Source organism: Erinaceus europaeus, chromosome 5 (assembly GCF_950295315.1).
Source record: "Erinaceus europaeus chromosome 5, mEriEur2.1, whole genome shotgun sequence".
Classification (NCBI taxonomy): domain Eukaryota; kingdom Metazoa; phylum Chordata; class Mammalia; order Eulipotyphla; family Erinaceidae; genus Erinaceus; species Erinaceus europaeus.
This window is the reverse complement of record NC_080166.1, coordinates 66,851,845-66,865,979: the sequence shown is the minus strand read 5'-3', so window position 1 is coordinate 66,865,979 and position 14,135 is coordinate 66,851,845. Positions and strand designations below refer to the sequence as shown.

General features: G+C 34.7%; 1 protein-coding gene across 4 annotated transcripts in view; it reads right to left on the bottom strand.

Annotated features, from left to right (window-relative positions):
* PCDH9 (protocadherin 9) overlaps positions 1–14,135 on the bottom strand; it is a 1,042,490-nt gene that overhangs the window by 708,242 nt on the left and 320,113 nt on the right. For 3 of the 4 annotated variants that reach the window (XM_007528121.3, XM_060191419.1, XM_060191420.1), the window contains exon 3: positions 10,174–10,275. The exons of the other annotated variant lie outside the window; for it this stretch is intronic. In XM_007528121.3, the coding sequence (XP_007528183.1) occupies positions 10,174–10,275 (102 nt within the window). The remainder of the gene's footprint in view (positions 1–10,173; positions 10,276–14,135) is intronic. 4 annotated transcript variants of the gene reach the window in all.

Genomic DNA, 14,135 nt, shown 5'->3' with positions numbered 1-14,135 from the left:
ATTCTCTTTTATTTATTTACTTTCTGTCTTTCTTCCTTTTTGCCATTAGACTGTTGCATTTTGAAAGAAGGAGGTACATGACATAAAAGAAAGTTCATTCCTGCTGTGATGCTTTTCAAAGTAACTATGTACATTAGTTGTTGGAAGAATGGGACAATTCTATAAAGCTGGAATAGAGAGTGTGGTGGTATTCAGATGTATCAGTGTATTGATTTTAATCATACACGTTCCTCTGGGGAGAGATCACGACATATTTTAACAGTTGAGTAAATAGAAGATAAACAGGCAAACAGACACTGTGCACAGCAGCTAGGGTTTCTTCTACTTTGGATGTCTCAGTAGAGACCTGGTATTGTATTTGAATGTTAGGTTTATGAATTATGTCTCTAATAAAAGATGCTAGATATTCTCTGGATGGAAGAGAAAAGGACTTAAATTCTGTGGGGTAATAATGTCACGTTCTCCTATTCCTGTGGCATCAAGACTCTGCTGCTCTCATCCGACGCCAGCAAAACGTTTTTCACATTTCCATTTTTTTAAATGTCACGTTTATTAAGCAAACAGGGAAATAATTTACATGTGGTGAAAGTTACCCTTTCAGATATATGTATTTGCAAGATGTATGTGCTTTCTGCTTTTGTCAGTTGTTGCGTGTCTTTCTCAAGGACTTGTTGGTCATTCTTTTGAAATATATTCATCAAGCTAGAAGGAGACTGTCTTTGAGTCTCTGTGGAAGGGGGAGCCTCACATTAGTAGCTTCCAATTAACAAGCACAGGTGGTCTGACCACTCTGACCAACCACCCACCTCACATCTTCCGGCTGTTTTTTTTAATTGTTCAATCAAGTGCATAAAAACGCCCTGCAAAAGGAAACGAGACTGACCAAGTTAATGATAACCTGCTTGGTCATTGCCAGGCCATCCCATCACCTGGTGCCCTAAGTCAGGGAATCCTTGAATTCCCTCATAGATTCAGTAGGCTTCTCCACCATCACTGGTCACTTTCATCAGGAGCTGCATTCTGAGCCTTCTCGTGGGCTTCTTCAGGACCATACCCTCATTGTGAACTACCAGTGGTAAGGACTGCCTACTTGAGGAAAACTGGTACTGAAATGAGAGCAGTTTAGACTGTTCCCAGCTGTCACCACCATGGACTTTGAACACAGATGGACAGGGACCTGGAGGTTATACAGCTACTGTGTTAAATGGGCCCTGAGTCAGATCAATATGGCATACAATTAATTATATTTATATATTTTCTTCAAGTTTGGGAGCTATCCTCTGCCCAGATCCAGCTTTATAGTCCTAGTCTCAACTCTGACACCATCTTCCCAGACAATATTTTTAGTCCACCTGCAGATTAGCTATCAAGCTCCAGCAAAATTGTCAGTAATAGGAATATACCTAAAATAGATTACTCCCTACCTTCTATCCACCCTAAAATCCCTATCCTCATCTGCTCTATCTCTACTTTATTGTTCCTGTTCATTAAACATTTTTTCCTACTTTATATCTTACTGCATTTCAACTATAAAGTTGTGGAGGCAGATGACCTCACCAATGTGTCCCATAACTTCACCTCTCCAGAGCCATACCCTGGTAGGGGAAAAAAAAAAAGGCTGGGAAAATAGACTGACCTGCCAGTACTTATGTCCAGCAGAGAGGCCAGACCTTTAACTTTCTGTACTCCATAAAGAATTTTGGTCCGTGAGTCCGGTGGTATTGCAACAGATTAAGTGCACGTGACACAAAGCACAAGGACCGGCGTACAGATCCCGGTTGGAGCCCCCAGCTCCTCACCTGCAGGGGAGTAGCTTCACAAGCAGTGAAGCAGGTCTGCAGGTGTCTATCTTTCTCTCCCCCTCTCTGTCTTCCCCTCCTCTCTCCATTTCTCTCTGTCCTATCCAACAACGATGACATCAAGAACTGCGACAATAACTACAACAATAAAACAAGGGCAACAAAAGGTAATAAATAAATAAATCTAAAAAAAAGAGAATTTTGGTCCATACTCTTAGAGGGGTAAATGTGATCAGAGGGCTCTGAACTCCAATTCCATCAGGACCCAGAGAGAGAAGAGAAAAATTAATAAATAAATAAAACAGTGAAGAGCATTTATAAGGAGTAGGTGTGACTTGGAAGGAAAGTAATGGCAGGAAGATGGAAAAAGCTGGAAAATATATATTTATATATATAAATATTATAATTATAGATACATATATAAAGTTAGTTATATAAATAATGTCAACCCATATGTGTAATCTTGGAAGTACTAGTACAGTTTCCACTGGAGGACACAGTACTCTGAAAGATAGGGACTTATACCTCTGTTATCTAATAATTTTGTAAATAAGTATTAAATCTTAATAAAAATAATGTAAAATGATACACTTGAAATAATACCAAAAAATCCACTCCTGCATTTGTTTCAAAAGAGTTGAATTTTATATTTCTTTACTATTGTAATAGCTGCATAAACTTTTCATAGTCTATTTAGCTCCATACAATGTAAGCCTCCTTTGAAAAATCAAAGCTACAGTCAAATTATATACCTATTCAGTATCTTTTTTTCCTTTTCTGTCACCAGCGTTTATCACCCCAGGTCTGAATTTTTCACATAGAATAAAAGACAGAGAGAGAGAGAGAGAGAGAGAGAACACCACGGCATTGAAACTTCCCCCAGTGTGGTAGGGTATGAACTAGACTCGGTTTTGTCCATGACAAATCAGGTATCCTCCCATGAGCTATCATGCTGATCTTCAAAGAGTATCATTCTAGAAACGTCCGCAGTTAGCTTTTTCCATTTCCAAAATATTCTAGAACTTAAAACATGAAGACTGCCTCACTTATGTCTTTTATCCGTACTTAGCATGTGCTATTAATTAGATCCATGCATGTTATTGCATAACTCAGGGATTTATTTCTTTTTCATTTCTGCATAGTATCATATTACATCTTCTGTTATCTTAATTTTTATTTTCTTGTAAATCCATATTTAGAATTTAAAACAGGTTATTTGTATCTATATGTGTTCCAACTTGGAATCTGTCATCGGCCATTTCCATTGTTAGGCTCCTCTCCTGTGTGTTCCTATCACTTTCCCTCTCCTCCTGGATCCTCAGTTTTCTGAGATACTTAGCCTTCCAATAAATTATTTATGATAATGTACTACAGTAATTTGAATATAAGGCTTTCTTGCAGGTTTATACATTAGTATCCCTGAACAAGTGTGGAAACTTCTGATAATCTCAAAAAATCTATGTTAACACCATAAATAAATTAATTCATGACCTGTATAAATCACAAGAACATGTGAGTTGACTTGACTTTAGAAGTACAGAAGCCAGTACTCCAACCATCTCTACCCCATAAATATTTTTGGTTTATACTCACAGAGAGGAAGAAATGTTAAGAGAAGAGGACTAGAGGGCTCTGAATTCCAATTCCATCAAGACCCCAAGACCCAAAAGAGGAAATACAAACAGACATTCGAAAGTAGCAGTAGGTGTGGGTGTGACTTAGAAAGGAAGGGAAGGCAGGAACATAGAAAAAAGAGCAAATATATATATATATAAACATGTATCTGTGACCTTGAGAGAACTACTACAGTTTCCAATGTAGGGAATGGAGAGACAGAACTCTGGTAGTGGTAACAATGGGGAATTATACCCCTGTTGTCTCATAATTTTGTAAATCAGTATTAAATCATTAATAAAAAGTACTGTGAAGCCGCTGTGTTTTTTTCTCATTGCCACAGTTATATATTACTTATTGTCATTTCATGTATAGATCTCATGTTGATCCAACAGATACAGATTCATAACTTTCTGTATTCTGCTTTTTGGTTCTATTATTGCATCTTCAGGTTCTTTAAGTGAAAAGTATTATGGTTGTCACTTGTTTGAAAGACTCTTCCACTCTTCCTTTGAACACTCCATTCTCTCCATGAACAGTAGCATTACAATTGTCATGCTGAATGGCAAAGATGTCTTTGCTTGATAAGCCTATGTCTGTGGCACACAGAGTGACTTCAAACAATTAATTAGGAGTAGCTGGGCCACAGCAAGGTTTGGTGCTGTCCATCAAGTCTGTGACCACTGCTGACACCATCAGCAAATCTGTCAAATGCAGCTCTTCCTGTGAATAAAACCTAGCCTACTTGTTCTGTAGTGAAGAAGGAATTGGCAGGATGTGCATAATAAAGAGTAAAAAGGTGATGGTCCTTATTTATACAGGGTGAAGTCACTAAAAAAGATATATTGATCTAGTGGGCATTTGGTAACCACTTGTAAACTGTTGATAAATTACAGGAAATTCAACTGAAAACTTCTGGAATTTCAAGTGGAGAAACTGTTCAAGTATATTTATTTAGTCTCTAGAAAATACTACTGTGAAAGCTCATTAATAACCAGGGACTATTACATCTAATATCAGACTTATACATTCACATACAGGTGCAGTTGTACATCAGGTTTATAATACCTATAGCTTGTACATATTCATGTTATATAACTTAATATGCAAATTAATTTTTTTAAAAAACCCAGGGCCAAAGAGATATCTCACTGAGTTGGGAACCTGCATGCCATGATTCCAATTCAGATTCAAGGCCTCCCATCACATGGAAGGTGTTATGGCAACAGAAGAAGCTTTTGGTTTTGTGGTGTCCACTCCCCCACCTACACACACATCTTCCACTTCCATCCTCATATCTGGCTGTAATACAGAAATTGTACCTGCACAAGGTCCTGGTTTCATAAATAAAACTGTTAAAAATCCAAATATGTACATCTGTTATATATATATATATACATATATATATATATATATATATATATGTATATATATATATATATATGTATGGATTTCTCAGTTAATAAGTGTTTTCTAGACTTCAAGCCAATATAGTAAACATATTGTAAGTAATTTTATTTTTAAAATATTTTTATTTATTTATTATTTGATAGAGACAGATAAAAATTGAAAGAGGATGGGGGACAGAGGTGGAAAGAGATAGAGAGACACCTGCAGCCTTGCTTCAACACTTGTGAAGCTTTCCCCTGCAGGTGGGGACCAGGGGCTTGAACCTGGGTCTTTGCACATTGTAATGTGTGCTCTTAACCAGGTGTGCTAGTGTCTGGTCCTAATGAATCATTGTTTAGGCATTACTATTAACTAAAATATACTTTGGTATCACATTGCTATGAATATATAGCTTGGTAGCTATTGTCATTCTACATTTCAAACCATGGTGTGTGTTAATGAAGAGAGCAGGAAAGAGCTTCTGAGAAAAGAAAGAACACTATAACTCTTTTTGAATATCTGATACCTTCTCCTCACATCTGGCCTTCACAGGTGTGGTTTACTTTAGAAGAACTTTTGTTTTTCCACCACTACTCATCACAGCACTCCTTATCATTCACCTGGTAGATTTATCAAGTCAAACAGTAGCATTCCTGTGCTTTTTTTTTTCTCTAGTATGTCAAACTGATACAATGTTCTTGCGCTTATTGAATATTACTATTTACTCGTGAAATGTAATATCTGAAACACAAGGATCTGTGTTTTTCTGCTTGGTGTAATGTATTTAGCATCGGCTATAATAGTGTTGCAGGTATATTTGCAAATACTTGTATGTGGAAAACTGGAAGAAAGGAATGAAGACTTGAAGGAAAGAATAGAAAGAGGAAGGATGAAAGATATTGTAGGTGGGTAAGGTATTATATAAGAAGCACCACAGCACTGGGGGAAGTTCCAGTACAGTTGTTTATCTCTCCCTCTCAGTATGTCTTTGTCTAAATGAAAAAGTAAGCCCAGGAGTACTGAAAATGCACATGCTCTAAACCCTGACTCTGAAAAAGAAAGAAATAAAGAAAGAAAGAAAGAAAGAAAGAAAGAAAGAAAGAATGAAAGAAAGAAGGAATGAAAGAAAGAAAGAAGGAAAGAAAGAAGGTGAGGGAGGAATGATGTGTGCAGCATATTATTCATATATGTATACCTCGTTTATTTAGATCTACACTATTCATTAAGTTCAACTTAATCTGTTAGAAGTGCAGTGTTTTGATTTTTATATCTTTTGTTTTATTTGAAACTACCAGATTCTCCTTATTCTAATTGGTATTGATCATTTTAACAGAAGTGTTCTAAATTGTTACCAATACTGCCAGCTCTCAGTACATCTTTCATTTGGAAAACCAAGTTCAAAGGATACTGTTGTTAACTCATCGTTTGTGGCAGGAAATCATACTTCATTGGAAGACTATTTTACCATCCCAATATGGTTACAAATATGTAGTGCAAGACGTGTAGTAATAGTGTAATTACACATACTAGTATATATTTTAGTTCTATCTCCACATACTCCTCTCACTTTGCGTTTGACATATTTTCAGTCTATTAAGTATTTCTAATCAGTCATACAATTGGAAATCTCATGAAATCAGTACTGTTTTTAACTTGTGTGAATTCCTGAGCAAACTGGTTTTAAGAATTTATATGAAAGTTCAGAAATCTTTTCCATGACAAAAGAATTTTTCCAGTTTTTCCCTAGAGATTTATAACAGTTGCCCATCCTGGGATACCATAATCAACCATCTGCACCCATCAATTTCATACTTGTAATAACTGCTACATTTCAATGTCTTGTATCTAAACTTTACACTTATTTCAAAAGTCTTCCGTCAATCTTCCTAAACTCTAAGAGCTAAGATTCCCATCTGACATTGATTTTTGGATTTCATTGCTACAAAGGAAAAAGTCTTATCTCAAAAATTCATGCACTGAACACTAGACTATTTTATAAATATACTTTAGCTCAAGGTTCAAAAAACAGTGACAGGGAATAGCCACTACCAGTGGATGCAGTCTTGTGTGAATGTCAATAACTCTGAGACATTTTCCTACAAGTTTCATAATATAGACACTGAAACTCTACCTGCTAATGTTCTACATGCTATGCAGGGTAAAAGAGGTTAAGTGTAATAGAATCAAGGTGACAATAAAATTTCTAGATCAAAGATCTTAATAAAGGCAACGTGTTCATAGTATAAAAACACTGTGTACTTTTTCAGTTCTGTGCCCTTATTTTTAAGCACCGTGGCACTGTTGTAACCTATAACAGGAGGCCTGCAAGGAAAAAAAAAAAACTGAAACGTGATTTTAAATTCCACAATTTATTTGAAAATTAAATTTTAAAAAAAACAAATATGAAGTATTTTCTCTGACAATTGCCTGAAAATTTTTTATAGAACTTGAAGGAAGAGTCATTAAATTACTCTAAGATGGATCAAATTCAAGATTTACTAGCTAGCTCTGTGACCTAGGGCATAATATTCTTTCTTCACACTCTGCTTTACTAATGTGAATATATGTACCTTATGGTTCCCGATAATCAAATTGCCTGTCATGTTTTTATTTGGGTACTAACCTATGGTAGTTAATCTCATTGCTTCTAAAGCCATTTTATTATGATGATATTTAAGTTACATTGACTATCATCTGTATAAATTTAAGCAAACTGTGTTAATCCTCTGTGCCTCACTGTTCTGTGAGATAGAAATAAAAATAAAATAATAATAATACCTACCTAATAAGGTTGTTGCATGAAAATAAGGCATGTTTTATGTTTATTAAGATACTAGTTAAATCTTGATAATATGTATGCAGTGCTTAGTCTGGTACAATTATTGCTCAATAGGTGACATAATATTTCCCAATGAATTATAATTGTTGTATCTAAGCTAAGAGTGACAGATTTAGAGTGTTAACTCAGAATGATTAAAAACTGAATAATTATTAGCTTTATATCTAACATTATAAAACAAATTTAACATTTTTTTAAGAAAATGCAAGGACATTTTTAAAAAAAGTTTCCCCATTAACTAAGAAATAAGGACAGAAATGGAAAACACCATGGAAAACTTGGACCAGGTTTGGTGCATTACCAGTCTTACGTTTTCCTTGGTGTTTTCCCTTTCTGAGCTGAAGCAGTGAAAGGAATGGACAGTGTGTTTGGTGGTGGGGTACTGGTGTCCTGGTTCATGTTGGCAGGAAATATTTAAGTTGTGGGTGAGTGCTTTGCAGACAGATACCTATCACATGGAGATGATAAATTGTACCTACACATCAACAACTTGTTAACCTTTACTCTCGCCACCCAAGAAAATGTTTGTTTTTTTTTTAAAGTTTCTCCGCTATTTCCTATTGGCTAGACAAAGTGTGTCTGGAGTCTTGAATAAATGAACATAGACATTAAAATATTACCAAAATATGTATATTCTTAGAAATTTTAAACGCCCTTGATTTTCTGTGGATGGCACAACATTCCGAGTAGACTTTTAAAAGATTGACATGAACTTTAACTCATGAGCAAAATCAAAAATATCTTGTCATCAGGTAAGGGTTAGTGTGTTTCATTGGGCTGTAAAGTTGATTAGCAGGAATCAGGCCGTAGCACAGCGGGTTAACCACATGTGGCATGAAGTGCAAGGAGCACACGTGGCATGAAGTGCAAGGACTGGCGTGAGAATTCTGGTTTGAACGCTTGGCTCCCCACCTGTAGGGCAGTGGCTTCACAGGTGGTGAAGCAGGTCCGCAGGTGTCTCTCTTCCTCTCTCCCTCTCTGTCTTCCCCTCCTCTCTCCATTTCTCTCTGTCTTATCTAACAACGACGGCATCAATAACAATAATTACAACAACAATAAAAAACAAGGGCAACAAAGGGAAAATGTAATAATTTTTTTTAAAAAAAGTTGATTAATTTTGGGGGAAGCCAGTGTTCTAGTTAGTGTTCTGGGCACTAGAAGTATACACAGTGATGATGAAAACAAAAAAAACCTATAAAAGTATTATTTTTTTCCCTTTGATTGCCAAGTGGTTTAATCTTTGAAAAATAATGAAGCATAAGTAAGAAAACCAAAAGCAAAATGTAAGCTGTATATATACAATAATTTTGATAGAAATTTTTGAAAATTAAGCATCACACCAAAGAAAACTACGTGATGGAAGAATCAGGGGGAAAAAATATTCCATGATCACTTTCACCATCTTCCACCTCAATTAATAATTTTTTCAGGAAAGGAAAAATAAAAGATTTTTTATTCAGTAAAATATCATGTAATCAAAGTTGCTTCTCTACTCTGTGTTAGTATTGGGGCTTTTGAAAGTGATAGATTGTTAGTTGGAAAAAACAAATACAAAAATGTTTTGCTGTTAGCATGAATCAAAACATTTTCCTATCTTTAAGGAAAAATAGGGAATGACTAGTTTCATTAAGGAATAAGTATACAAATCAGCTTACAAACCCAGACACATACATACACACATAATATTTATCCATCATATATCACCATGAATGCTATACATAATTGATTTCTGAATTAATATTAGTTACTGAAATTAAATCCCATCCAAAATATGGATCAAATTAATTATGTTAATCAGTGAATGATGATGAATTCTATCAAATTATATCTTTAAAATTATTAACATGATGAATTTTATGATAAATATTTCATACCACAATTTAAGAAAATTAAAAGAGTTCTGTAACCTGTGATGTTATAATAATTTCTCCAGGAATAGCTCTCTCAACATAACAGAATGCAAAAAAATATATATGAGTATCTAAATTTTACAGTACATAAACTAGTTAAGATAAAAATAATAGCAAAGACTTTTGCTTTAAATTTAAACATACAGGAAATAAAGGATCAAGGTGAGAAAGTGTAGTGAAAAAAGGAAAAGATTAATTAAGGTTCCAGTTTAACCAGTCATATGAATCAGCATTATCTTCTTCAAGTGAAATAGATGTAGTAAACTAATTTTTCAACAAATATTTGCATATATCTCTTAGATCAATTAATACAATGAACCTATTAAGAACAATTAATTCAAAAATAATTCGCTTGTTACTTTCCTCAAAAATAGCTAAAAGTGAACACTTTCCATTCAAATGATAATAATCAAACCATTAGCAAAGCAGAAAAACTATTACTGTGGGAACTTTGTTATAAAGACATTTATTAAAAATTGACTTTTAAAAATTACTTGTATAAAAATATGGCCACTGATACGGCCAGCAAAGAAGATATTTATAATAGTTCAGTAGATTATAATCACTAGGAAAATTAAAGTCTTCTCAGAACTAACAAGTTCTCTATAGAGATATGTCATACCTCGTAATGGCTTTCTTCATTCTCCTGAATGTGGAAACCCGCAGAGCTGGGACATTTCTGAGGAGTGACAGGAATATTGTCACTCTTGCTGTGTGAGTTACACTGAAAGAGATTACCAAATAATTGTGACAAACTACTCGGCATTTAGAATGTCTGAAAGACATGGTTGTTTGCTAAGTTTAATAAAGGAGTTTCATTTTAACTCAAAAGGGTCTACACTTATAGAACCATGCATTAATAATGAGGTTTTACAAAGGGATAAAATGTCTCTAAGAGAAGTGACTTATCAAAATAATTTAATTAAAGCTAAATAAATCTAAACGGTTTTTACTTTATGTTTACATATGCCTTTAAAATTTTATTTATTACACTTAAATTTTAATAGGTAAAACTTAGAAGGTGAGGTATATTCAAGGGCTTGATATATTAAACCTATCAAACTGTGACATAGACATTTGTATTATGCCTACTCGCAAATGAGGTAAATTAGGCCTAAAGGCTTTTCCTAGGTTGGAAACTACTCAACTCTCCTATCTACTACCATATGCAGTACCATTAGTAATAAAGCATTTGACAATAGAAAAGAAAAAAAAAAGTTAAGGTTTTAATATATTGGGTTTTTCAAAATACCAAATATAAAGTATTAAAAAAAAAAGAAACAGACCACACAAAATAATTCAGTTGGAAAATGAGTATGAATTCCAGAGCATTAGATAACATATAAATTATGCTTTGACCTTTCTCTGTGAAAGCATTAAAAAGGATGCTTCTATACTTCTCAAAATTTCTGGAAAAAAAAGATATAACCCATTCTCCTTTATTTTAGCTTCTTTCCTAAATAATACACTAGAGTCAAAGCTAGGGATTGGCATCTCAGGTTTCTACTTTAATAAAAAAACATTGTGGGACCTCTAAAATGGTTAATTTGTGGCCTATAGTTTTTTTTTTTCCTCTGCCCTAGGATTATAACATATGCAGAGATTTTTAACTTTAGTAGAAGAGATATATTTTTCAAAACAGTATGCTCTGTTTACCACTGGCTAATTAAAATTTACTTTCATTTCATCCTCCTCCCCAAAACTGTAACTGTTAGAAAATCATTATCAAAGACATTTTTGAAAGCAACTGTTTTTAGGGGCCAGATGATAGTGTACTGGGTTAAGTGCACATAGTAGGAAGCCCAAGGATCCCCAGTTCCAGCCCCTGATTTTCCATCTGCAGGGGGCTCATTTCACAAATTTCACAAACTTCACAAAATTTCTATCTTCTTCATCTCTCTCAATTTCACTCTGTCCTACAAAATACAATGAAAAAAAAATGACCCCCCGGGAGCAGTGGATTTGTAGTGCCTGGCACCATGCCCAGCGATAACCCTGGAGGCCAAGAAAAAGGACAATTTTTTTTTTATTTTTAAAGAAAGCAACTGCTTTTAGAGTTTATTCCTTCTCCTGAATGTTGCTTTACAAATTTAAATATACTTTTACTACTTTTTAGAATTTTTAAAAAAAAAAACTCTAAATTCAGAGGCAAACATATGAGAAAAACATTGCAAGATATTATACATATATTTCAAATGTGTAATGTTTAAGATTTATATGTTTAAAGTCATTATCAATCTGGCAAGGTAAGAAATCATGACTTTCAGGCCCAAATCAATATTAGAAACAGTGGCATGTATTTTAGCTTAAAAGATGTATTTTATAGGGAGTCAGGTGGTAGCGCAGCAGGTTAAGCGCAGGTGGTGCAAAATGCAAGGACCAGCTTGAGTCCCTGGCTCCCACCTGCTGGGGAGTCACTTCACAGGCAGTGAAGCAGGTCTGCAGGTGTCTATATTTCTCTCCCCCTCTCTGTCTTCCCCTCCTTTCTCCATTTCTCTCTGTCCTATCCAACATCAACGACATCAGTAACAACAACAATAATAACTACAACAATAAAACAACAAAGGCAACAAAAGGGCATAAATAAATAAATATTTTTTAAAAAGATGTATTTTATGACAGTCTTTACTACAAACAGTATCATCTCAACCTTCATCAAAACTTAATCTCCTATATGAACTATTCGTGGTTAATTAAACAAAACGTTATTGCCATTTCTATGTCTGCCAGCAATATAAGTAGCTTTTAGGTGTAGTTTATAAATGTTGCTTTGCCAATATTAATTCTAAGAATGTGACTAAATTTGTCTGAACAAATCATTGTTAATTATGAAGGCCTATCTGATACCTCTCCATAGGGGTATCCTTAGAGGTCTTAAAAAAAAAAAAGTAGTTTAAACCTTAAAACAGTTATTTTCATCTTGATATTAACAGACGTTTTAATCACTCAGTTCCTGTCCCTGGTCTCTCCTCATATCTATTCATGCTGATTAATCTTTTTTAAACATCTCATGTATTATGCAGTTTTTCTCCCCAGAAACATTTCCTCAGTTCCTATGACCCAACAGGAATGCTGACTATATATTAGAATCACCCAGGGAGTTTTCATAAATATGGCAATCGTTGAGCCCCACCATATACCAGATAAACTATAGCTAAGGCAAAAATATTTTTAAAATTCTGGATAACTCCAATGTACATTGGGGGTTTAGTTTAAAACCCCTGGGTTAAGGTTAGATTTTCTTTGTCTTGTCCTGAACACATCATTAGGAATTTTGGTCTCATTTCTCTTTCATATTTAGGAATTCTGGTCTGCTCTCTAGCTACTTAGCATTTATTCTTATCTTCCCTCATTTGAGCTACCATATATTGTATGATTTTCTTATTACATGCTCTAACTCTATGAATTTGGAAAAATACATATTTCATAAATTGAAATACAATAAGCTATGTATTATTCAAAAGAAACCTTTCTAGAGAGGTAGAAAATATACACCTTCTTTTACAGATAAGGAAAACATAGCGGTATAGACTATATTCCCTGCTCTGTGTGCAAAAATTTTCCTGACAGAGAGGCTGCTAATGTCAAGGATGCTATTCTTTCCATCTTTTCTTCTTCATTTTTTTCCCTTTCTTCTGCTCCCTCCTCCTTTCCCCCTTGCCTCCCTCACTCCCTCCTTTCATTGCTCACTTTAACCCTTCCTTCCTTCTTTATTTTTCCATCACTGGGCATATAAGGCTTCCAGCACACTTTTACAAGATAGAAGATAGGAAGATGGAAAGATACCACAGCAAGGAAGCTTCCTCTTCTGTGCTGAGGGCTGCATCAAAACTGAGTCATATTCATAACAAAGTAAGTACACTATTCATGATGACCCAAGTCTGGATATTTGTATTCTGCCAAATCTTCATTAAGGAGGGTTTCAATTGCTTATTCATTCATGTATTTCGCTCTGTTTGTTCATTTGTTTGATCGTAAGACATATGCTGAGCACATGCTATGTGTTAGGATTTTATGCACTCACCAAGACATGACATTTAATATCAGCATCATTCTCAAACCAGCAGTGAAACCATATGTAGAAATAAATATCCATCATAATATGTGAAAATGTCACATTACAATGTATGCACAGTTACTAGGAGGCAGAAAAGAGAAAATGGATCTGAGAAATGTGCAGAAGTTTGAACAATGTGACACAGAGAGAATCTTGCTTAATATACACTCACAACAGAAATAACAGCATATAGAAGGGCTAGAAGAGGGGCCAGGTGGTAGAATACCTGGTTGGTTGACTGCACATGTTACAATGCCCCCAGTCTCCACGTACAACGGGAAAGCTTCACAAGGGGTGAGGCAAGACTGCAGTTGTCTCTGTCTCTCTTTCTTTCTATCTCCCCCTTCCCTCTCAGTTTCTGACTGTCCCTATCCAAGAAATAAATAAAAAATATTAAAAATCCTTTTTAAAAGACTGGAAGATAATAATATTTCTGTTTAGCAGTAGACCCAATGGTGATTCATCATAATATTGGACTTAATATTATGAATGATGGTCAAATATTGGAATTGACTATTTTATACACA